The sequence below is a fragment of the Tyto alba genome, unplaced genomic scaffold (genome assembly GCF_018691265.1).
Source record: "Tyto alba isolate M040663 unplaced genomic scaffold, T.alba_DEE_v4.0 Super-Scaffold_7, whole genome shotgun sequence".
NCBI lineage: Eukaryota > Metazoa > Chordata > Aves > Strigiformes > Tytonidae > Tyto > Tyto alba.
In genome coordinates this window covers 38,105,316-38,132,049 of record NW_024881328.1, presented here as the reverse complement: position 1 = coordinate 38,132,049, position 26,734 = coordinate 38,105,316, and the positions used below count along the sequence as shown (strand labels likewise).

Sequence of the window (26,734 nt, the reverse complement as noted above, 5' to 3'; positions counted from 1 at the left end):
CAATCTGCTGGTTGATGAAGAAACATTATGAACTTGTCTCCTACTCCTTCATTTTTCATTTGCAGGGATGATAGCCTCTTTACCCAACTGAAATCTTTGTGACAGTTTCGTGAACGCTTTTGTTTATGTTACTGCAAAGTAGTTGAATGACTCTACCATTACAAGTATTCGGAGTAACTGTAGTCTGTCTGTTGTGGACAGGAATGTGAAAGTGTTAATCAACAGTTGATATGACTCGGTACTTGGGTGGGCACTTTACTGAAAGAAGAAATGTCTTTTCACTGAAGTTAAAGGCACCACTTATACAGCTAAAAGAGCACAATCTTGTTTGAATATCCCGCTGAACAGGTCATTAAAATGTCACTAAAGAGACTGTAATATTAAAGACTAAGGTATATAATTCTTGGAACAGCTCTAAGAGCTCAGACCTAAAAGAAAGAAATTGTGCAAGATTTTATATGAATTTCAAGGTGATTCTTATTAACAGATGAGAAGAGACATGAAAAAAGAGACTGGACTCCAGGGGATGATAAGTAGAGGCCATAAAAGAACATTAAAATTCAATTCAGCTTATAAGCTTTTAAACGACCTTAACAGCAACTAAGATTCTTCCCAGTCAATACAAATTCTGTTTCTTCCATAATGCTAAATGACTTAATTGGGATATCTTTACAGAAAAGTTGTATTTAGGAAGGACTGTGTTCATTTTGTCATGAAGACCTGTTTGAATACATTATGCAGTCTTTGAAGGCAATTATGACCTGCCCAGACAAACCCGCAAACAGTCTGCTTTTTCCATCTACTCACTTCCTTTTGTTTTTTGCCTCTTGCCACACTGTTCAATCCACTATTTTCTCGCAGAGAGTCCACTGTGTCTCCATACAGGAGTTTGATGGCCCGGACAAGGCGAGCACAGGACCGGCTGTGATGGAGGTAGCAGTGTGGGTGACAGTAGTCAATGTGGGTGCATATGAAACTTTGCTGGTTGCATAACAGGATCATAACCTTGAAAGTAAAAAAAGAGAACAGTTACCGATAGAGAAGGGAGTTACACAGAGAACTGCATAGGGCAGCCAGTGATGCAGACAGTCAAGCTAACTTCCACAGCCTAGCTGGGGAGGCATGAAGCTTATCACAACTTTTTGATAAGGTATGCGTGTCTGTGCAGAGCTCCAGACTTACAAGTGGTTCACAAACTAGCTAGGCATGGCTAAAGAAATATTAGTGTTAACAGAGCAGACAAAGAGACAGAGCTGCTGTAGATGTGTTTGTTTGGCTAGTGGCAAGATTAAGGCTGAGGAAAACAGTATTCTCTCAGTTTGCAGAAAAGCTGTTGTACCGCCACTCTGAGGTGGGGGCTTAGACTGAAAATTGTCAACTACTCAATCATCATTAAAGCTGCAAACCCACCAGGTTCAGGGGTTAGTTTCCTTCAGGGAATGTGAAAGGAAATGTCTCAGTATGCTCTCAAGTAGGAATAAGCTGTGCCAGTTGTTCTGCATATGCTTCCCTCACTGTGCTTGGGTAGGCCCATCCAGCCTGGCTTTATGTTAGCTGGCTCAGTTACTATTTCTAGTGGTGTTGCCATATGGCAGCAAGAAGCTCTAAAGCCCATCTAAGAAAGAGAGTAAATATTTAGGCATTTAGCTATTCTGAGCCCCACTTTCCTGCAGCAACACTGCTATTAGTTCCTAACTAATGAAATAAAGACAGCCTTGGGTAAGTCTACACTTCAGTGGCAGCTTTCTGGTGTAACTCGGAGGGTTTCTTCCCAGAGGAGCAAAGCTCAGTCCAGCAACCCTTTGCACGTTGGTCTTCATGTTACACACAAAGCCAGTAGCGCTCTGAGGAACACACAGGCATCCCCAAGCCATTCACACTGTAGGTCATAACTGGTCTTTATGCATCTTTTTCTTCATCCCACAACCTAGTGCAGAAACACCCAGAACTACCAGAAAAGTTATCCCACCTTTTCCATCCATTTATGGTATGTGCAGCTGCAGTCTGGTGGCTCTCTAGAGTAAGGCAGCCACATGACTCTCAACCATCAAACATTCAAGCTTCTATAAAGTCAGGAACTTAATTTAAAACAAATTTGTGCTGTCTATGTGGGATTTGTGTCTTTGCCTGCCTGTTCTGGCTTCATATTATTTTAGGGTCAAGCAGAAATAACTCAAGCCACTAGTGTAACAATGTGCAAATAGTATAAATCTGATCAGCATCATATAGCCTCCACTCAGCCTCTGGCCCACTGTTATAACTTATAGTTATGGTACACTGACATAGAGTGAGGACATCACACTCTGAGCTGCCGTAAAGGACAGGAAAGGAAATGCTGGTGCATGCACAGAAGCAACTGGAACTGGTGATCCTTTTGAGTGGTTTGCTCATGACCATTAAGTAAAGCAGGTTTTCTGTTTTGCCTGTAGTTTTAGTGATCATCCACCCACACCTTCTTTCCAACAAACAAAGAGAAAGTTCTCATGCGGTATCGGTACTTGCGTGGCATTAACTGGAACAGGTGATTTTTCAAATCTTCCTTTCTCCTATGCAGACTAATCACATGTAAAGTGAGACAAACATCTCAAATTCCCTTCAGTTTATGCCCCATATTTATGAGTCCATGCATCCTCCCACACTGACCAAAGGCACCATGATTTATCCTAAGCAGCTAGCTACAGAGATGCCTTCTTTATCCTCTAGCAATTCATTGCCTAGTATATGCTCTCATGTCTAACATACTCAGTTTAGTATACAGGAATTTCCAGATGAGGTGCAATCATTACCAAGAGCATTAGAACACTGACAGAGAAGCAGGGTATTTCAGGGACTGAGGTACTACCTTGGAATACATGACATTCCAGTTCCCTGCCCTGCCACCGTCTTCGAAAAAAAGACAACTATCAAGAACTACTTTTGCATCACAGTATCCGATTAAGCTTGTTCTTGCCCAAAACCCATAGGAATGGCGCAGTTGAGAGCAGACTGTGTGAAATTCTTGGGGGAAAGAGGGAGGTATCATCTCATTATTGGCAGTCATCTTTCCCAAAGGCAACTCAGAAGTCAAAAGGCATCTGTCCTCATACACACGTGCAGGATACAATCAATCTGTGCAAAGGGAGTCAGGCCAACTTTCCTGCAAAGCATGTGCACAAGGACATGCTGACTGTACTGCACCATCACAGCGTATCATAAGGGAACAGAGGTAGAGGTCTACAGTCCTTGGGTACCAGTGGATTGAACTGTGTAGATTTGCCCAACTGACTTTTGGCATGTCTAAATCATGGGTACAGAGATCACCAAAATGGATGTCTTAGGCCTTGCATGACCATACCACATTTGCACTCCCCATCTGTTGGATAGTCAAAACTATACAAGGCCCTGTTGGGTTAGACATTGAGACAGAATGCATCTAATGGCATTAATGTTCTAAAAGTAAGGGTTTTTTTCCCCCACAATGTGCGTAATTAAGCTCATTGCCATAGAGTTAATGGAGACAAAAATATATAAATTGGCTCAAAAAGGAGTTGGAAAAACTTCCTAGGAAAAATCTACTGTTAGTAAACACAGTAGTCGCAACAGGACCTCCAGCTCAAGTAGCTTCTAAATGCTGTCTCCCAGAAGCTGGGAGCCCAGCTCACACTGTTACCCATTCTGTTACTCTTCCTGAACTACTCCCTGCTAGACATGTAAGATACTGAGCTAATGGATAACTGAGATAAGATACTGACCCAACCGATTTTTCAGCTGAGGTAGCATGGCTGTCCCTGCATGCCCAGAGAAATAGTCCCTTTTCCCTTACAAACTAAGTATATGAAACAGACAGGGGGAGCAAGACAAAAACTTTCTGGTTTTAGTCCATTTTAGAAATGGCAATCAGACAATTTCCAAAGGTCACAGCTTACTTACACTTGAGATCCTTGATGCTACATGGAAAAAGCACAGACTGTGACCTGGTTATTGCCCTCATAGAGGCTTTCCTACTGAAAATGCCATCCTTGTGAGCGCTGCCGGCGACTCATACTTACATGCAGCCATGACATGTTGCGATGATAGTTCTCCTCCGTGCCTGTGTTGCTCAACACCTCGGGCTCAATGCTAGGTTCACTCGCGCTCCAAGGGCTCCCTTCTTCAAAAGAAAAATACCCAAAAGGTGGTTGTTTTTATTGCTCCCTATGTGCTTTAAGACTAGGGACAGCACTTGTAAGCCAGGCCAGCCTTGTGGGAACAGACCAGAGTACACAGAATATGCCACACTGGAAAGACTGTGTTTGGACACCCCTCCCCAATCCTTGTGTCATGCTGGCTTGACAATTACAAGAACCATTTAGACTTGTCTCACAGGCCATCTCATCAGTAGCAAACACTGCTCCCTCCCCGCTTTTTTCTTTAATGGAAGGGGAGAAGGTAAACAAAAAACAGAAACAAATTCTTTGCACCATTCAGATGCTGCAAATGGTTGGTTTAGTGATCTGCATTGACTGGGCTCTGTGGTTAAAAATGTCAACAAAAATCCAACCAGAGTGCATTCCAACTGGAAATGCCAGTGGGCAAAGTCACTGCGAATTGCCCGTGGAAACTGCTAATGTCATGGGGATGAAAGGGGAAAAAAATCCTTATCCTAGCACACTAGTTCTAAAGAACTCAGTCAAGGGAGATACTCCTTGGGGAACTTCATTGATCCCTGTTTCCTCTAGCCATTTAATAACCCATAGGCCTCATATAAAACTAACATTAATGCTGTTAAGTGATGGCTGGGGATGAATTCTGGTTAATCCTTTCTTTCTCCTCATTAGGTGGACTGTGACTTGCTGAAGTCTACAGAATGGGCAATCCCACTGTCCTTGTTCACCTACTGAAGCATCTTTTGGGCAACATAAAAATGACCATTAAGCCTGGGAGGTTATTTCAGCTCCAAATGTATCCAAATCATAGATTTTGGTTAACACCCCTAGCAGAGGGAACCCCTTTAGTTCAACTGTGATGGAGATTTCTTGTGTCAGGATGCACATTTGTTTTCCATAAGATAAATACATGGTGATCCATCTTTTGAAGACTAAGGAAGGCATCTGCAAACTGTAAAAATATATGTATATGCCAATATGTAGAAATATAGTATGTAGTATGTACATGATATGTTCTACATATAGGAATATATATATTACATGTCATATGACATGCCTATGACATCATATCCTACATAGAATATGAAGTGCATGTCTGTATATATATATATATCTCCTATCTGTTACTATGGACAATAAAATACCATATATGTGTATGACCTTATGTATTCATTATACCATATGATTTAGGGGTGTGTGTATGTGCACATACACACATGCATGTGCTCCCCTAAAGACAGCATGCGTTTGGCTGGCAAGCACCAGCATTCCAAGAGTTCATGCTCTAACACGGAGCTCTGAATTGACAACCTGTGCACGGAGCCGAGGCTGCACCCGGATTTGAACCATGTTCCTCCCAGGCCCTTGTTCAGGCAGTCCCTGAAGAGGACTCTAGGTTTTTCCTAGCCTGCTGGGGTGGGGGTCTCTTGTCATTTCTAGCTCTGCTGCAATCACATCAAGAGTTTAGGTCCTGCCTATTGTCCCCTCCCTTTCCACCCACTCGTCTAAGTTACCTATATCAGTGACAGTGTCCCTGCTGTGGGACAGCTGCAGCTCCTCATTCTCAGACTCTGAGTCCTGCCGTGATAACTTGGTGCTCTTTAGGCTGCCGGCCCGGCGAATGCTGGAAAGGGAACCCCCCTTCTTCACCCGGAAACTGCGGGTTCCTTTAATCTGGAGCAAGCGGGAGCCTCCTATCCTGATCTTCCTGCTGGGAACTGTATTAAAAGAATAAAAGAGGACTTTTTTCCCCTTAATTTTTCCCCATTTAAAAAAGAAAGATATCCTGGCCCTCCCCTCCCTCCCGACCCTTTGCTGCCAGCCTGTATTGCAGCGTCTTTACTTCTACCAAGGAATGTGGGGCCAGAGGCTCCCTCCAAAGCCACCGCCAATGCAGCTCTGTCAATCAGGCAGTAAAGATGCTTTGCAGAAATGTGTTCAGCGCCTCATTTCCTGGAGACCTGGTACATCACCTCAGGCCTTGTCTGTATTTGGAATTAGCCCTTGTTCAACCACCAGCAAGTAGAGTCAGCTGCTCTAACAGAAACCCAAAACGTGGACAAGGAAAACCTACGATTCACACCAATTTGAATCAATTCCTGCCAGGAAACAGGATCTGCCCAATGGATGTAAATTGCAGTTTCCTTTGCCAGCCCCTGGGGTTTACATCAGTGCAGAATCACCACTTGCTAGGGATAGATGGCTGAATCCCAAGCACGAACAAGGCACCATGGACAAACCTACTTTGCTGTGGGCCTGGGTTCTGTAAACCTCACTGAGCTCTGTAGCAGGATCAATTATTTATTCATACAGCACGTGTGACTGCAGTAGGGTAGTCTGCTTCATGAGGTTAGCACGCAAGACTTGTTTGAAGTAAGATTTGCATAAATCCGTGTCTCTGCATGTTACTCTTCATCATTAGAATGCTTTAGAGGAAACGGGAGCACGTAGATCCTCTCCTTCAGACAAATCAGCAGCTTTCAGGCATTAACAACATCCATTGACACTCTGCATTTTTGATGAGCACAGACATGAAATGGTTCAATGTTCAAAGCACCAACCGTTTGCACTTTCATTCTCCTCTTAGTTCAAAGGCAGTAAATGGCAGTATGTCAGTCCAAATGTTGCAACACTCAGTCATTTTACTGCAGATCTAATCAAGCAAGGCCACGTGTTATTGATTACCTTTTGGTGTGATGCTGAGAATGAACATGGTAAAGCTTTTTGGATACCACAGGTAAGCTAAATATTTTAATAGAATTGTGTTTTGCCTTCAGGAAAAATAAAACACACCTTTACTCCTGGGAATGCCCCTAATTCCTCCAGAACCCAATTCCCACTCTCATTTCCAGTGGCTAACGTCCTGGCCAAAGACAGCTGGATAGGTTTTGAGATCTGCTCCTCAGTCCTTACGAATCAGCTGGGCAAAGCACTGTTGAGTGACCAGAGAATCTCCCTCCAAGTGACCATGCTGAGCTCCTCAGCAATCATTACCACATGAATTCTGTTCAGATCAGCCTCAATACAGTGGCTCAGCTCCCCGATTGCAAAACCATTCAAGCACTTGTAATTGCATTTTACGAAGTCTGCAGAATCCCATTTTAGCATGCAAATAGTGCATATAATCCTCTGAGAGCCTGCATCTACCTAGCTTTAATGTCTGTATTTCAGACCTACCTGAGGCAGATTCTATACAGTAAACTTGTAGCTTTTGGATAGCTGTTAAGCCACGCCTAGGGTGAGCAATGAGAGCAAAGTTTTTACACTCCGGAAGAAATTAAAGGAAACAGATTAGTACTCATCAAAGAGGTTGAGATAAAGAAACCTGTCACTGCAGGCAAGAAAAATTTAGTTACATTCATACAACATCTTCTTATCTAGCAAAGTGTAGGTTATGAAAGATGCCTCTGCATCTGTTAGGTTTGGCCCAGGTGGATCCCCAGAAGAATAATCTGTGGCCAGAGAAAATAACATAATTATTGTAATTTTAAAATAAAACATTATCTTGCATTTATTTAACTTCCAAAATACTGCAAATACATTGTTGCTAGAGTATATTAGTATATTAGGATTCAGCCTTCCTACCATAGTCACTTTTCCCATCTCTAGAATGTAGTAAAGAGGCAGCTTTAGCAAAGGAATATTACATGACAGTTTAGGGAGAATGGGGACAAAAAAACACAACTGAAACTGCAGGGAAAATGTAGTTTAACAGTCAGGGATGCAGAAAGTTAATATTATCTTTGCAAAAATAACTCAGTGCTGTATTATGCCTGTAGCACAGTAACACATGAAGGAAAACCTAAGTCACCATTGTCTCTAAGAAAAATAGGGTTATCTATTTTTCTTAGAGACTATCCACCAGCATTTTCCAGCAGGACTATGTGCTTGTAGGCATTCTCCCACTCAGGTAACATCCCAGTGGATGGGACTGCTACCTGAGAGGCTGTAAAGTGGTTTCAAGTAATTGTCATAACTATCTTTAAAAAAAAAATCCAAGCCCCAAACACAAGCTTTTCCACATCTAAATAGTTTGAGACATCCCACTGACCTTACACTATCAGACAGACTGTAAGGCTGTGTGCTTTCCTGGGCTGCCAATATGCCAAGGGTACAAAAAATGAGGTTGAGCATGAATTTATCCAGCTCACCTTTCTTAGGTGGACACCTAGCTGTCTTCACAGGAGCAATTGTCCCATCTGACACACAATTTTGGAGGCAGTTTTACACCGTGTAAGTCTTGGAAGCATTTCTAATATTTTCTCCAGTAATTGTGGCAGGGTCACAGCTGAAGACAATGCAAACTTTACCCAAAGCCCCCTGAAGTCAATAAAGGCTCCTCTGAATCATTAATACACATTAAAATTCCTAGAGGATAACCAGCCACAGACTCCATCCTTTTCAAATAATCATCAAACATTTATCCTTTTCAAACAATCATCAAAATTGTCATTCAAACATCTGCTCTTTTATATGGCTATTTTGAGACAGAATTTGAACAGTTCTAGAAAACTTATTTGAGGGGGAATCATTTACAGGTAACTGTCTGGAAGTTTAGCCTCTAATTGCAAATACGCACGATGACTGTATATTGTATTGCAACACTTGTACCATCAGATAGTATGTGAGTTTTGCATGAGATGACTCAAAAATGGAAACAATCTGCTGTTCTCAGCAAACACAGTGAGCTTGAGGTTTGCTTGTAAAGTATACAATATGTTGGTAACATTTATCTGCTAGCCATCAAAAGCCACACAGGTGTGTGATTTTCATGTGGTAGCAAAGAATTCAAGAGATCAAGCGATCAACCACTAATTCTGTGAGTTGCCATGACTTCTATACCAGTACAGATTTTCACAGAAAGGTCCCAATCTTCCCTCCTACCCATGCTTTTCTCAAATGAAAAACTGTAATCAGAATAAAAACAAACAAGAACGCTTTTGATCTTTATTTTTAAAGAGAATCAAATAGTGATGCTTCTCTCAGCATCCCACTGAGAGTTTCAAACAAGGCATCCTTCTTTTCAGAAACCTTGCAATGCTCTCAATCTGTTTCAGTCATAGCAGTGTTTTATAAAATTTAACATCTTTGCTTCTCACATTTGTTGTATTGAACCCTGAAGGCCAGAAGCATCTCAGAAATGATTCAAAACCACGTGACTCCATGGCTGCCTGCTTTTTAACACAGTCTATGCAAATGAAAACATGAAGTCAAGCGCCACTTCACAAGCCCTGAGAATACAAAAGCCTTATTGTGCCGACAAACCTTTTTTCTCCTCGAAGCCAGCCTCAGATTTGAGGGTGTGGCTGCTGCTGTGCAGGGAATCCTTTGAATCTTCATTTTCATCCAGAACCCCAGCAAAGCTGATCTTTCTTTCATACCTGTGCCGGTCCATCTCAGGATCCAAACGCAGCCTGCAGCTCTCCAGATCCTGTAGCAGAATGTAGACCGCACACACGTGCGAGCAGTATGAGTCCCCATGCTTTTCACTGCAACCATAGAAACTTCAGGAAGAACTGATTCAGATGGGAATTTATTTCCATCACACCCTTCTCTGCCTACCCTGACACTTTCTAATCTAACTACTCTTTGGGCTTGCAGCATGCTGAGCCACACTGTCAGAATGGAAGAATTAACAAGCATTAACACACATTTCTGGTTAAAACTGCTGAGTGAATTGGCATCCTGTCTGTGGGCTCATCAGGGGGACAAACACATAAATGGTCCCTGATGGATAGGTGGCAATAAAAGGTGATTACTGCCCAAGGTGTTGGGTGGATGGTTAGGTCTCTACTCCAAAAGGCTTCCCGTGGTTGATGAGTGAATGCATTGCCACTGTACCCATCAGAGGCAGAAAAGCTGAGAGAAAGCTAGCTGACAGTGCAACAGCCATGGCCCAGCACGAGCTTTCTGTGTGCAGATCAGGCTGAAAGGACTCAGTGGAAAACAAGGAGTAACAAAAATGTTGGCTGTGCTTAAATTCTGGAAAATAAACAGCATCGCACCACAGAGAAGCTAGTTTGCACCACCATTTTCAGAATGGTTAACAGAAATGGCACCATTTGTGCCACTAAGGTTCCACAACCTATGGATTATCATCCAATTTCTCTAAGCACAGCTAGAAAAAGTAAGACAGTGAATTGCCACACTGGCAAACACAGTTAAAATGCTGGGCTCTTTAAGAATATAATTTGTGCCTTTTGACTGGAGATGTCATCAGCATTGAGATCTCCCCACCCAAAACGTAACTAGGCGAAATCTAAGATGACACAAAGCTCCTTGCTGTGAGTAAGTGGCTGATGAATGTGAATGATAACATCACTGAAATTATCCAAAATAGTTTTTCTGGATAAAATTCTGTAGGCTCAAGAGATCTCATACTGGAATTTGCATATAAAACTCCTATAGAAGTAGTTACTGGGAGCTACTTGGGTGGTGACAAAGTCTACTATTCTAAGAGTTGGGTTTTTTTTTTAAAAAAAAAAGGTCTTCTCAACCATATGTTTTAGACTGAGCTGTGCTGCAATGGGTTAACTAGCCTATCTAACACCAGTTGTAGATCCCAAACCATTTGCAGTCACCTTTGCATCTCCAGGGAAAATTATCATAAATGATTGTCAGAAAAGCTAACAGTTGATTGCCATAAGGGAAATATTTTGAATTTGCTCAATAACAAAACCTGGGGCATAAAAAAGAGGGTACCTCAAGTAATGGTCTGTAGTATCTCTAGCATTTAAAACTTTCATGTAAATAGTTTAAAATATCTAACAGAGTTTAGGGTGTGAAACAAAGGCTAAAGGATTTCAGGATAAAAATTTGTGATGGTATCTGTCAGAATTACAACAGCTTCATAAATTAGCATGCATAAGCTGAGCCATGACAGCAATACAGGTATATTCCTAGGGCACGGTCAGAGTTCCCCGCCCTGCAGTGTTTGAACACATTACTCCTCCTAGCTGTTTGTCAACGTGCATACACTGGCAATTGCTGCCCCCACAAATTAACTGACAGAATGAAATACATCCTCTTATCACACAGTTAGTCTGACTCTATCTATCTTCAGGAACTGCTGAGCTAAAATGAATGACTTGCCACCACAGCAAATGACAAGTTCCAGTTCTCTGGCTCTACTGGGGAAGCAGTAGGCTCCAAGAGAATGTATTCATCACTCCCAGCCATGTGCCAAGTGAGTTGGTATCTACTCTGCCAACTTCAGTAAAAGGCCTTGGTTGAAACTTCAGCCAGGCCTGCCTACCTCACCCAAGCATAGGCATGGGTGCTTATTCCCTCACAGCCTGGCAAGTCTGGATGGACAGTGGGTAGATAAACTGCTTCATCACAACTAGTTCAGTTGCAAATGCTCCAGTTCTTCAAGGTTGCCAAGTCTGTGCTCATATCTATGGAACAGGTATGCCTACAAACACCAACGGAAATGAGATTTGCTCTACTAGAATTTCAGCTTTATGGACCACAACATTATGTACCTGATTCTCTTCAAAATGAAGCATCATTCCATAAATACAGAGACTTAATATTTTAATCTGGGGTGTTGTTGGCTCTTCCTGCCCCCCCGTACAAAGTTAAAAGAAGCACTCTCTGGCCATTTTCTCTAAGAGGTTCTTGCATAATATGACCTTAACATTTCTTCTGCCTACACACCACAGAATAATTCCTCTTCCTCCTCTCATATACGAGTCTGAAAAGCTATTAATCAGTTGTATTTCTATCTGGCACACAAGCACAAATTTCTGTTGACCTTCATTACCCAACATATTATTAGTTCTAAGCCTAACTACTTTAGTGAGATGAATTTTAAACACTGGTATTATCCTGCTTTTGGATGCAGTCATTTATTATGTGGTAAAAATATCAAGGAAGTGTTTAGGAAGACTTCTGCTGAATTTATCCCTGTTTTTTAAAACTGCCCTTCTCGCATATTTGGGGGTTCAGTCACTTTAATCATTGGTCATCTACAGCCTTCAAGACAAATTTCAGAACTAACTACAATAATGCCCAGCCAAATCAGCATGTCAAGCACAATTGTAATGAGCAAAATTTAATCTAAATCTGTCATTAACAAAAAGCAGAATAGTATGACTAAATCCTTCATGTTCATTTGGAAACCCAACTTCTCATTCTTTCTTTTGTTCTCTCATTCTTTCTATTAAGAGCAGCTCTGTAGAGAAGGACTTGGAGGTGTTGGTGGGGGGAGAACTGCCCGTGAGGCAGCCCCGTGCGCTCGCAGCCCAGAACCCACCCGTGCCCTGGGCTGCAGCCAGAGCAGGGGGGGCAGCAGGGCCAGGGAGGGGATTCTCCCCCCCTGCTCCGCTCTGGGGAGACCCCCCTGCAGTGCTGGGGCCAGCTCTGGAGTCTCCAGCATAAGAAGGACATAGATCTGTTGGAGAGAGTCAAGAGGAGGCCACAAAGATGCTCAGGGAGCTGGAGCACCCCCCTTATGAGGCCAGGCTGAGAGAGTTGGGGGGGTTCAGCCTGGCAAAGAGAAGCCTCCAGGGAGACCTTATAGCAGCCTTCCAGTGCTTAAAGGGGGGACAGGAAAGGTGGGAAGGGACTCTTTATCAGGGAGGGTAGGGATAGGATATGGGGTAACAGTTTTAAACTGAAAGAAGGTAGATTTAGATTTGATACAAGGAAGAAATTCTTGACTGTGCGGGTGGTGAGGCGCTGGCCCAGGGTGCCCAGAGCAGCTGTGGCTGCCCCCTCCCTGGAAGGGTTCAAGGCCAGGTTGGACGGGGCTGGGAGCACCCTGGGCTGGGGGAAGGGGGCCCTGCCCGTGACAGGGGGTGTGGGACTGGATGATCTTTAAGGTCCCTTCCAACCCAAACCATTCTATGACTCTTTACAATTTTTCTCCTGATTTCCTGAAGAAAATGGTATTAAAAGATGAAACTGCATGTCTGCCATTTAATTCTCATCTCATTCCATGCTAAGGACCTCTGAAGCTGATGGTCACCTTCAACCCAATTTGACAAAAGATAACTGAGTGCCTGTGTATTTTGTGAAACAACGGGCTGAAGGCAATGTTAAGCCACATTATTAGATATAAGAAAATCCACACAAGAACGAACCACTGGAAATCAGATTTCATGGATTCTGCTATTCACAAAAGTAACTTCACCTCATCAATCATTTAGCTTACTATTCATGCGAGGATTTGCCTGTGCCTCTCTCAGTGTCACAGTTTATTTTTTTCCTTGTTTCTTTGTCTCTTTCTTTTCTTCTTGCAGTCTCTTCAATCCTGTGCCTAACTCTAACCAAAAGTCTGCAACTCCTAAGCTGCTGAAAATTCTCTGTAAAACATCTTCTTCCTTTCTCCTAACTGCCTTGTTCAGTCCTCTGACAACTGGCCCTCCTAATCAGCTAGGTAGCATGTGAGCTGTCACCTCCTGCAGTCCATTTCCCACACCTCTCAGGTGCCCCACACTCAGTTTCCCAATCCCTCTGCTCCCCTCTTCTCTATTCTGAAGCTTTCTTGAATTTTCAATATATGTTGTGCTTCCACAGCCTTATCTTCTTAATCAACCCATTTGATGTGCCTTTCCCATCTTCCATTCATCAAAGGGCACCTTTCTCCCTGCCTCAGAGATCCACTTGTGTTATTACCCACCCTACCTCTCCTCAGACAGGCCCAGAGCACAATGACTTCTGTGGGCATGGCTCCCTCCTCCCCCATGTGTCATCCACTTACCACAAGAGGCTCAGTACGTGGCCTGGGCATGTAGGGAAAGGTCTCTCGAAGGAAAGTGGTTATCTCCAGGAGAAGCTGACAGGCTGCCATTTTCAGTGCAAAAGGACAACAACATTTGGTAGGATTCACAGTGCCTAGGAAAAAAATATTTCCATGGTGAGCAAGGAGATTATACAAAATCTGGAACCAAGAGGTGACGGACATTTTCACATATGGTGTACAATGCAAGCTGCACTAAAAAAGAGGAAACCCCAGACTTCTATCTGTGCTTCTTCTCCTACACTAAAAGGAACATAGTCAAACAAATATCAATCCATGTATTTACCAGCACATGCAATACTAGTAACACACTATAGTGTCCTACAGTATATCTTATCTTACATTACAGTGAAGTAACACTACAGTGTAGTAGAGTATAGATTATAGTATATTGTGGTGAAATACCTAATAAACTAACATGATCTTACAACATTTTTTATACATCTCATTTAAAGTTAATGCAGGTTAAGAAGTAGATACACTTCTTCCCCTTTATAAGTCTTACATTCAGCCAAATCTTCTGCTGTTCAAGAAGAGAGCCGCTTTCAAGTACAGGAAAATTTCTCAAAATACATGGAGTCATGACTAGCCAGAAAAGAGGTACTGTGCTTATTGTTAATTACTATCCTGGTAACTGGAAAAGACAGCCTCATTTGAAGTTGGGTTGGGCTTCTTTATTTGTGCAAAGAATCCAAGTGATATTTAGAGATAATCAAGAAGAAAAAAAAAAATAAAATCAAACTGCTTAGTCAAATTATACATTCAAATGCTTAACGTAAAACAAAGTGGGAAAGGGAAGAGGGATTATTGAAATACTTGAAGTTTTGTTTCAACTGAGTCTAAACAAACAGCTTCAAAAGCCCTACACTTTGTAACCCATCTAATGCCGTTCAAAGCTTGAAAATTTTGAAGGATTCTTCAGTGAACGATCAATTTGACAAATACTATTTAGGATAATGGACAGCAAAAAAAAAAGTAAATAAAAAAATTAGCTGTGACAAAAACTAACCACACCCATTTTTAAATAATGCCTGATATTACCATCCACACACATTTCAGAGAGATTTGTGTTTTCACTAGCTTTCCCCCTACATGATCTAATTACTTTTTGCAAAGAAACAGGCCAAAACAAACAAGTGAGAGGACACTGCAGGGATCAGATCAAACCAGATTAATTCTGTGATGCTTGCTAATTCCTCTCCACACATTACCAGTAATGAATTATGGGCTTTGTAGGGACTAAAATAATCTAAATTATCAAATACAGATGAGATGTACAGTGTAACAGAATATCCAACTGCATATTTTATGTTCCTCAGTCTATTCCCTACAGCACATAGGACAGGCTCTTGAAAAATCTGTCTGACTTCAGCAAGAATACAGATAGCTTATTTTCAGACCCTGGTTTTTGGGACAGTACTTGAGTTTTTAGACGGCTTTCTAGACCACAACCTGCTCTCCCTGTTTGCTTGTTTTAGGCCACCTTCTTAAAGCAGCCCCGCATCCCCTTGAGTGCCTGGTGTCAGTGGCTCAACAGGGACAAGAAAGCCTATTCTGTTACTCATGGGAATGAAGCTGTTCATTCACGGTGCAAGAGAGTGAAAATTTTGGGCACACCCTTCTCCTGCATTGGATGTATCAGCTAAGGGGCCAATAAAATATCCAGAACAGCCACCCACACTCATGGAGCTGCTAGCACTGGCACACCACGTAGTGGCACATCTGAAGCTCTGTCTCAGGGCCAATACCTTCTCTTGAGATCATTTCCCACAAATGCCATTTCACTTCTCCCACCTACTCCTCTCTACTTCAAAGTTGGCCTTTATGGAGTGATAAGAACAAACCCAGAACCACAGAAAAAGAAACCAGAGATACATAAACAGTGCTAGCACACTACATCCAATGGTGAACAACAGTACAAATACACAGGAACCAGTACATTACAGCACACATGTATATACAAATGGTGTCTGGAGGGGACATGTTTGTTACCACCTTCACCTACACCAGTATGTGTTTTGAATTAATTTATTTTGATTCACAGGGCTTGTTATAATTTGCATGGCTGTCTAGACTTTCAGAATCGGTGATCTGTCACCCACCTCCCACCCTTAGGTACACACAGGCACAAATGTGTGTGTTTTAGTCATCTGGTTGTTACACAGATCTTTAATGACACTTTTTACACCACTGTGCTATATTTCTGCCTGAAAATCAGGCAAATATACTGAAGTCAAGATTTAAAAGGCTTTGGTAGAGCTGTGCCAATTCACATCAGGTGAGGAGATGACTCTTCAATGTTAAGAAACAGAATAATTGCTGATCTTACACAAATATTTTGGCAGAAATAATGGGGAAGGATGGGAGTCTGAACCACTTTTGACACTCAGGTGACAGCAAGACTCAAGAAATAAATTATTACCCTGCTTATAATTGCAGTTGCCAGTATACAGGATTTGCAACTCACTGCCTGGTTTCCCCCCTTTTCCTTCAAATTCTCTCAGTGCTGCTACCCATCTGTACATCCAGGCACGGAAAGAACAGGGGAGGAAGCTGGGGTGAAGGTGAGGGACTGGAAAATACAGCTGGGTGGCAAGAGGATGAAAAGAAAAGAAAAATTAAGTGCTCCTAAAGCAGAGGTTCTTACAAGCGGGGGTTCTTGTAGTAAAGGGAGTCTCCTTACTGTCATCTAAAAAGTCTTCTTCCTCATCCTCCTTTCTCAGGCGTCTCTTGGTCTCCTCATCATAAATGAGGCCCAGCAGGTTGGCAGGGCTCTCACTCTCAGCATGGCACAGCTCGTTGAGGCGGACACCGATTGCCTGCAGACAGGGAGAAAGAGAAAGCACAAGGAGGTGACAATTTCAGCCCAACTCACTGGTGGCCAAGGGCTATATCCCGTGCAGGCTGTGGAGATGTTCCAGCCAGAACAGAATATCCTGGCTTTAATTTTATTGTTTCTGAAGCACAGTAAAGTAGAGAAAGGGATGATAGAAGATTAATTGCTACCAAAACCATAATTTAGATCCCCCTTTTTTTCAACCAAAATTTATGAACGCTGTCAAATTACAGGATGAAAAGTTTTTGTAGATTTGGTTAAATAACAGAAAACCCCCAAAACCAAACTGGCACATGACGGGCAGAAGGAGACTAGGTCATCATTTTGTATTAATTTCTTCTACTTTTCTTTCTCCCTTGATATATGTGTTCCAGAATTTTGCGAAGTCTTTCCACTGAGAATGTATGTCTTCTGTTTAAGAAACTATACTGTGACTTAGGAATCCAGTAACAATCCCTGTTTCCTCCACAAAACTGTTGAACGCCCATGGGAAAGCCTGCTTCCATCTTTAAAGGAGAGACTCCCTGATGCACTTTCCAAAATGAGCTAACAATATGATTATAAAATCTGGGAAGGTGCATGCGTAATGGTGTAGAGGGGAACCATATAAAGAACACAAACAGACAAATTTCCACTGAATACTGTCACATTCTCCAGGCAAGCACTGATTCGTGGCTGTTTGCCAGCATCGCTATCAGCATGTAAACAGCCCTCATGGTGCTGTCAGTAAAGCTACAGATAAGGGTGTGTTAGCAAGAAGAATGCTTTCCTGGTAAGGAACTTCAGAGGTCTTAAGGATTTTCTTGATTTTGTTTGCTTCAGGTAGGTGAAGAGAACACAGACAAATATATAAAACTTTATCCTGTGATATCATCACTTTGCAAGGGAGGAAATGTGCTTAATTACAGAGTTTTTATCAGCACTTGCCATTTGGCTGCCTTCTTTTTGGGACAGTTTCAGAGAAAGATACTAAAGAGGATTTCTGAATCTTCTACAAGTTGGAACTGACGGTCATGCCAGAACCATATAATTTTCCTGTCTTGGCTGAAGTGACACAGAAATACAGAAACAGTCACTTATTACAGCTGTTATTCCTTGCTTCTAAGCAGTTCCTGTGAAACCCAGCAACAATGAAGAGGGTAGGCTCTGCTACACAAAGAGAATAAGATGGTGGTGGTGTGGTTCGCAGTGATGTAAATAGTTGCCAATCTTAGCTATCTGTGAGCCTGCACATTGCTAAATAAAATCTACATCTCTCAATTTTTTTCCCTTTTCATGTTTCAGGCATTTAAAGGAAGAAATTTTCAGCACAGCTCTCCAAAAAACAGTAATATACCACATATTACTTATGCCGTGTTGTCCACCCTAATATTAAAGCAATCATACATAACCCCACAGCTTCCTACCTAATGAGCACTGAATTCCTAACATGTATTATCTGCATGAATTAGGCTTGGTTTTCCTTGCAAACAGAGGGCATGCCACTCTTTAAAAGAAAATACCTCTTAATAGAAGCAGTCAAAGGAAGTGACAGATGAACCTGATCAGAATAAATTTAACATTGTATTATTTTAAAAGATAGCCTAACATGTGAGATTGCATGATTCAATAGGCTTATCACTATTACAGGCACTGCAAATCCCATTTCATGTGGAAAGAGTTTACCACTGTTAATCTCTGACGTCTACTAGGGAGGCTGAATTAAAGGAGCTGTGTGGGGAAAAAAAGTTTTACATTCATTCTTGGTCTCACTAAACTTTGACAACAGCACTGTACATCACAATTAGTGAGCAACAACAGACAAACAAGGATCCGTAATTAGCACAAATTTCCAGCCGTATTTACTATGAGAAAGAAAAAAACCAGAACTCAGTGCATTCAGAGACTAATATATTCTTTTCTCTTTGTCCAAGAATCTTCCTTCCAGAGCAGAAGCTCTGCTGCCACCACGCAGCAATGATGGTGTGCTGTAGTGGTAACAGGAATCCGGCAGCATGGAGGCTGAGATGGGCTGGGCAAGGTAGCCAATCTTCTTGGTACTGGAGCTGCTTAGGAGCCCTGTGAGTGCAGAGTCATTCTGCCCTTCATGCTGATATTGCCCAGGGTGAAATGGGCAGGTTAACACACAGAAAAGGCAGCCTGTTCTACAGCAGGAGCCTGTATTACAGCAACAGAAAGCTGTTTGTCCTCATGGTTCAGCCTGTCTGGTTGAAATCTGGTCAGAGCCAACAAAAGCGGCCACCTGAGGAGCACAGCTTGCCAGGTCCCAGCCCTACAGGCTTGGCTGGTGGCTGCTGCTTATGCTCGCTGCCAGCTTCATCTCAAACAGCTTCTGGGAGGCAAAGCAGTGCCAGAGGACCAGCCTTGCACAGCATTCAATATAAAGGACAAAGAAACCACACCTCAGCAGTGCTAGGTGCAGACCAATCCTGAAGCATTAGTCTGTTTGGGGGCCAGTGATGCTGTGGGTAACTGCACTGTCCTAGCCTCCAGTGAGAAGAAACAGCAATATTAATGAGTGGCAGGACACCTTGCAATAAAAACAGAAGTGATTTGCACTGTAAGGACTACTGTCCAAATCTTCTCCTGCCTTACAGTAAAGTAAAACTGAGGCTCCTCCCTTCTGGGATGTTCCTAAGCAGCTAGCAAATACACTCTATTCCTAGCATGGAGAATGCATCCAGGTAAGTCTTACAATGCCACTAAAGTTAAGGGGAAGAGAATTATACTAAGTTGCCTGCCATCAGATTTCCCTGGCTCCTTTCTTGTGACCTTGCATCATGCAGTGGTACATCAACGTTTCAAAAAGAAAACTTTCCTGGACTCTTTCCAGCTCAGGCTATTTCAGTTTCTAAAAACGGCAGCTGAGGGGGAATCTAATTGGCTTCTACTAGTTACTGACCTGCTTGCTCCCTTGCTTTGTCAGAATATGTAAAAAAGGCATGTCTAGAAGCATATTGTCCACAAACAGAGACAGATAGTCCTGACTGTCAGCAACACATGCAAAAATAGACCTAAGTAATCCTATATTCTCCACTTGGAAAGTGTTCTCAAAGAAGTTAGGCTAAGGTGGTGACCTCATGGAATACAGAAGCAAATACATTCACACTATGTACTTTTTAAAGGAACTTTGGTATTTGTGCTGTTGTTTAGATAGTCACCTGTGTTTGAGACAGAACAGAGTAGGGTGCCCAGATAGCATTCCCTGAGTTAGCTTCAGAAATGGAAGGAGGAGAGCTACCCAGAGACCAAGTTGATTAGCTTTGAGTGCTCAGACCCAAGCTAGGTTCTCCCCCTGGGCTGTGTTTTGCAGTGGGAATGTATTGAAATGGCCAGCACTAGCTCAAGGTTCCCTACAGTGTGCCCCACTGAGAAGCGTGTGTTAGTTTAACCCAGGAGAACATGGGTCAGCAAGGCTTTTTTGGCATGGCTTGTGTAAGTACCCTGAGACTGCAGAATACATGGTTTTCAAATTCCCCTGAGCCTTGGATTTCTTTCTTTTTTTTTTTTTTTTTTGGATCATGACAATCACTGGCAAAAATCTCTGGTTTTGTGAAAAGAGCTGAAAAACACAATGCTCATTTCCACACATACTTATTTAACCGGCACCACAGAGGTTAAATAAACTTCTCCACCTACTCTGAGTTGTGTGAAATGATTTGCAATCAATGTCAGACCTTCAGCAGGTATATCCTGGTGGGTTTCCAAAGAAATTGCAAGTGGCATTGACAGTGCCAGACAGGACAATTGCCTAGTTCATGTATGGTAAGAGATCACAATCAAATAAAACTAGAAGGAGCCAAGCTCAAAGCAAACAGGGATGGTTCTTTAGATGACATGTAGCAGCACTGTAGAGTATCTTGCCATAGAAGGATGAGTGCTAACAGTCTGTATGGGTGCAAAGAGAGGCTGAGTAAGTAAATCAAAGAAAAATCTACTACTAAATAATACAGTACCGTATCTAGCTCAAGCAGCCCTGGTTTAAAAATATTTGGAAGCTAGGAAAAAATCAAGTAGTATCTCACATCCTGCTCTTATTCTTCCTTTGGCATTCACTTACAACAAGTGCTGAAAACAGGAGAGTGGACCAAATGGATCCTCAGAGGGAACATGGCAGGGGGACACTGTTACACCCTAACAATTTCTGTTTCTATTAGGAGAACAGCTGATCCCAGCAAGCTGTGAAATGCAAGCTGGAAGGGAGGCTTAGGAGTCCCTATTTTATTGGAACTGAAATTCTGTATAGGATCCAACTACCTTTACATTTTGGTACCTTTTTTAATGTAAGAGAAACAAACACTTACATCTCCCCACTGGTAGAAGAGCTTAGCTGCATTCCACTGCAGCTTCTGGTTCCTTTTGTTGCCCACAATAGGAGAGCGTCCACGGGACAGGCCTTTTTTAGTAATGTTCACATGGTGGCCCTTCATCCACTCAGGCCAGTTGCCACGATTACAGCGGTGAACGAAGCGTGCACACTCGAGGAACAGGGCTGCTCTCGCCACTACAGGAGCTTCCTGAAACATTTGCAAAAAAATCACCTTAAATACAAATACGTTGGAAAAACTCTCTGAACGTGAGATGATTTTGTGCTTTAATCAATTGCTTTGCAAGCTTGCCATGGAGTCACACAGACTGAACAATCTCTTCATCAAAATCTGAAACCAAGGTCTCTGCTGGAAGTCTCACCTCTTGAGCTAGTAAGACCAAGGCTCATAAATACTGAACAGTTATGCTTAGTCAAACCACTAGAGGGGCAGAAAGAGCCACATTATAAACAACCTTGCATCAGTACCCCTATGTAATGCTTTCTTTCAGAAACCATGTAACTGCCAAAAAGCAGAAGCATGCATCTGTCACTGTTACTGGAAGAATGAGTCAAGTTTTCTTTTCACCTTCACTAGTAAGGCTGCAAATATTGCAAGCACAAACGACAGCATGGCCACATGAACCCTAGAATTTGTCATGTTAAATTCTGCTTGCACATACTGGGGGTGGAAGCACGAATGGAGGCTTGCAGAAACTAGGAAGAGTGCTATTTTGCACTTTTAACAGAGGTGATATGGAGAGTGAAATCCTTACTGGCATAAGTCAACAAAATTTCGCTGGCCTAACTTCAACAACCTTAGCAAGCATCAGACAGTTTAGTGCTGAAGCAACATCAGGCAGCTGAGTTTTGAAGTGACTGACTATTTTCCAGGGGAAAATCCCCCTGTCCCCAGCTCAGAAGAGCACTTTTCTTTAATGGAATAAATGATACCAAATGTATCTTAGTTTGTATAAAATCACCCAGCAGGATCCATGTTAGACCAATAAAGAATGCTTCTGAAACTCTCAAATATGTTCAAAAATGGACACTGTAATTTGTTTCCTAAAGCTAGATTCAGGAAGGACTTTTCTTCCCAGCAGTCTACAACTGCAAAAATAACATCTTTACAGATATGGAAAGTGACTAAAAGCAAATGGTTCTCCTCATTTCCATTTAATTTCCCAACTCTTCCTGCAATTTTCACTAGCAAAAACCCCTGCGGCTAGCAGGTTGTAAAACTAAGAATACAACAATGTACACAGTTTATGAGCTGCCTTTGAAAGGTTCCCTAACAGGGATTTCACAGAGCACAAACATGTATTCCACACATTTAGATGCTGACAGCTTTAATGATCTAATTTAAACAGATCAGCATCTACTTATAAGGGGAGGCTCCTCATCTGGGGTCCATCAATAACAGATGGGCCCTGAGACCATGGAAGGTGGTCTGTAGAACATTATTAAATAGTGCATCCAATAGTGCTTTAATCAAAAGTTGAAAGAAAGAAATTTTGAATCAATGCTCCAAAGGTTGGGAATTGATTTAAGAAATTCTGTACTGCAGCTAAACATACAGCCAGAAATTCCTACCAACTGGACCGAAAAAAGTTAAGCTTTTTAGGAGACTGGTACAAAAAAAAAAAAAATGTTTTGCCTACATTAACAAGAAAATGTATGTTAACTGCTTCCTGACACAACATCCTGTTGCAGCGTTTTGCTCGTATTTTATTCAAATTTTGAAAGAAAATAGCAATCTTTAGCAATACTCTTGAACACTGACCATTAAAGCTGGCCCAATGTTCTGACAAGGAAGGCAGAAATCTGAAGCCAGACACTCATTGACAATCAGAAACAAAACTATTATCTAGCATCTGGAAAAAACATTATAAATTGCTAGTTGCTCACATGGAATATGGAAAACAAAATAGGTGAGGATTTTATTATTTTAATCTCACAGAGTAAGACCTTAACCATGGAGACATACATGAAAAGATGAAGCCTTGGCCTTAGTCTCTCCTAGTTTAGTTTACCACTGGTAAAGTCACAATTTCTTAGTATATAGGAATCTTGTAAAGATACATGTTGTAAACATTACGGAAGCACTCAACTACTGTAACAAAAGGAGGATATGTAGCATGGGGGGGTAAAGGGGAGGAGCAGGAGTTACAAATTAAAAAAATAACTGAAAAGACCTCCTGCATGAAGGAGGACCTTCTGAACATCACAGGGCACAAGCTCCCTGTGATTGCTTACCTGAGGGTCAGTGAAACCTGAAGCAGCAGCAAGAGAAAGATGAAGATGTGACAGAATGGACAGGGATGGATTCACACCACAGAGAAACACATCACAAATGGAGAGAAATAAATCAGGCAGGTGATGCATAGCTGAAAAGAACACAAGTTACCATGGTCACTGTCAAAACTTAACACAGCAGCAATACTCTCACAAGCCTGCATGTGCCTGTGAAACTGTTCAAAAGTCCACTTTTAACATCCGACCTACTATATCACTTTGCCTTTTGGAAATTGTTCTTGTACTGCATAAATTGACATGAATAAGAATCCACCATTTTCTTAACAAAAATTCAAGTGCTCCCATTGGAGCTTTTCAACAGATAACCTGATTTGTACTAATAACAGCAAAACAATAACCTGGGTGGGAGGGACCAAATACAGAATGGACTTGGAATTTTACAGTATTATATTACTGTTCAAGTAAAGCTGATTCTGCAGAGTTTTACAACTGCAGAGTATTTAGGACCAGTTTCGTTTTCATAGACAATGAATTCTATAAGACTAATCAACCAGTGGCAATTTTCTTGTGCCCTTTTTTGTTCTCCACAAGGCACTTTAAACAAAAATTCATTGCCACTGGTCTCATCAAGAAAGAAAAAAAAAAAAAAAAACAAAACAAAAAACAGGCACAAAATAGCAACAGTCAAATTTTGAGAGTAAATAAAGTAAATTCAAGTACCATCAAAAGATGCTGACTGGATATCTCTGCTTTGTCTAGCCACAAGGTAAGTCTGACATGAGAAGTAGCTTAGCAGGTATATGAAGACAGGTTGCGAGTAAATTATTAACCACTGTCATGGAGAATTGCCTCAAAAACATTAGTTCAAATCTTTCTGATTATATCTAGAAATGGTCAAGTACAATACATGACAAAGCTCATTGTCTCTGTTCCCAGTCATCTACTCTGGGGACCTGTTTGAAGCAATATCTCATTTCCTTCCAGGTCATATGCCCTCCTATGGACAAACATTTCTACTGTGGAAGCAGGGACATGGGAAGTATAGAGCCTGCCTAAGACCCTGGGTGACACGGAGTCAGGATACTGGCAAGTGTCATATGGTTTAGACCTTGCCTCTGCAGTCCCTACACTTAGTAGGTCCTTTCAAACAAACCCCTGCCATAAAGCTGTGCCATTATGGCATTTCAACAAGGGTAAGAGATTAACATGTTAGAAGATCAGTCCACACATCTTACTGGAGAATTGTAATGGTGATAGGTGTCACACATTGCTAAACTGCTCAAAGGAAAGCTGTTTCTCCACCTGAGTCATTTACACTAGTCTAATTAGGATACTTTAGGTAACATCTTTATACAGTGCTAGACAGCAGTTTATTGGAACCCTCTGCAGAAATTTGAGACAGACTGAAATATCATATTACTTGACTTTCAACTTCCAAAGTTTCTTAAAAAGGGAAAGAAAACCAATTTTATTGTTGCACAGTCTGGATTTAAGCTGGTGACATAAGGATGAAATGGTCTGCAACATATTACCAATTGTCATTGAATGTTTGCAAAGCCATACATTGATTGTAGCTTTATAAAATTCAGCCAAGGATGGAAGGATGGATGCTGCTTCTGGGAAAATATATTAATGACATAATTTCTATACCTAAGGCAACACTCAGTTTAATATATAAATAAATCATTACCTTCATAAGGATGCAGCCTTTGTTTCACTGTTCTAATTTCTATAATTAACTGTGGCAAACCTGTATAAACATCTAGGCTGATCAAAGATCTTGAAATTGGTATAAGAATGGAATTTCAAAAATCTGCATGAAAAAGCATGCTCAAAAAGTTTATGAAAGAACTGAAACTGGAGTTGTTTGCCTTTCATTTTTTCAAGGTTGCTGTAGCAACTAGGCTGGATAAAACGACTTAAGAAGGTTTTAATTTGCACCAAACCTGAGTCAAACTGTTACTTCAAAAGCCTGAAAAGGAAGTTAAAAAAACATAATGTTTTCTGTTGGGTGTGCTCTACTGACATATGATGTGGGAAATTTTCCATAACAGCATATATTGCCATTAAGAAATACAGTGAGATGACAAGCTGTCATCTTTTGAAACCTGCAGTGCATGTGACCTCTTAGCTTCCATATACCTCCAATACTTTGCAGAGTGCCAGCTGAGCAGGTACTTGTAAGAAGTCTCCCAAGTATGTAATTAGAGCAAGGCTTCTTTCATCTTTAGCTGCAGACCTTCTAGAAATTCTGATACCAAAGCTTTCTGCATCATTCGGTGGAAAGGAAACAGAGTCAAACTCTATTTTGTAAAAGCCAGCTCTGGAAGTAAGAACAGACATCTTCAAACAGTTCACTCTGACCAGTAGTTCTGAGTTGAATTCATATATGGGCACAGAGTAAGTTGGTCTGTAGCTTAAGTACTTGGCAAATTTAAAAAATAATTAAGACATATACAGGCAATAGGAACTAATTGTCAAACCCTTGTTTTATCATCTTATTTATTAGCACAAAGAGTAGCATATCCCCAGAAGGATCTTAGTGTCATACGTGTCTACAGTGAGCTCCTTCCTGCCCATGCACCCTACATTCCCCATGTTAGTTTAGCATTCCCAGTGGTGTGGCAGCCTGGCAGCCCTGAAGAATGAAGCGCTGTGCAGCACACCCAGCAGGAGTGACTACCTCCCCAAGCCACCTGAGCTCACTCCAACCCTGACTGGTAGGAACCACTTCTGACTGTGGGAGCATGAGACAGGCTCCCAGATCAGCTACTGCTTCCATAGCTTCCAGCCAGAGGGACAACCATCTCCAACAGGAAGAGTGGGAACTAGTGAAGAAAACACCTATCTACTGGAAGATGGATGGGGACCAGTCCAAACAGTAGAGCCAGACATAAACTGATAGCAACAGTGACTTTGGGCTAATATTAATGCAGACTTGCTTGAATCAGCAGCCTAAGGCTGCAGGGTTAAGAAGGACGTATAAAGGAGTGGTGCACAGAGTGTACCATTCCTACAGCTATGGAGCAGAACGAAGCAGCACAGCTCAGGGCACAGCACTAGCAGAACAGGGAAGTCCATGAGCCTGGCATCTCCAACAGCAAGCAAAAAAACTGAGTATGAGCACAAATGGGAAGAAAAAGGGAGAGAAGATGTGGATGCTCTGAGAGCAGTGGCTTTCAATCTTTTTCAGTTTGCAGACATCCAACCACTTATGGAAGGGAACAGAAGAGCACTGAGCAGAGAAGTTACCAATAATTGGCTAGCTTTTCATAGCTGTATTTGTCACGCTTCTTGCTTGTCACATACACACCTCACAGAGCCCCACTGGCCCATGAACCACAGGCTGAAAGCCACTGCTTTAGAAATGGGACTGTTAAATAACAGCAGCTGCAATGAAAAGGAGGGAGATACAGAAGAGACACTCAGTGTCAGAAGGGAGGGACTGAATTATGTCACTTCTGTGA

General features: G+C 41.9%; 1 protein-coding gene across 14 annotated transcripts in view; it reads right to left on the bottom strand.

Moving 5' to 3' along the window:
• Window positions 1–26,734, bottom strand: part of UNC80 (unc-80 homolog, NALCN channel complex subunit) — a 135,058-nt gene that overhangs the window by 61,850 nt on the left and 46,474 nt on the right. For 7 of the 14 annotated variants that reach the window (XM_033008950.2, XM_042783868.1, XM_042783864.1 and 4 more), the window contains exons 23-29: window positions 21,010–21,222; window positions 16,517–16,688; window positions 13,831–13,964; window positions 9,390–9,555; window positions 5,639–5,842; window positions 4,029–4,129; window positions 808–1,005 (exon numbers count right to left, since the gene is read on the bottom strand). In XM_033008950.2, coding sequence (XP_032864841.2) covers window positions 808–1,005; window positions 4,029–4,129; window positions 5,639–5,842; window positions 9,390–9,555; window positions 13,831–13,964; window positions 16,517–16,688; window positions 21,010–21,222 — 1,188 coding nt within the window. The remainder of the gene's footprint in view (window positions 1–807; window positions 1,006–4,028; window positions 4,130–5,638; window positions 5,843–9,389; window positions 9,556–13,830; window positions 13,965–16,516; window positions 16,689–21,009; window positions 21,223–26,734) is intronic. The other 7 variants (XM_042783867.1, XM_033008961.2, XM_033008962.2 and 4 more) reach the window with 4 other exon arrangements.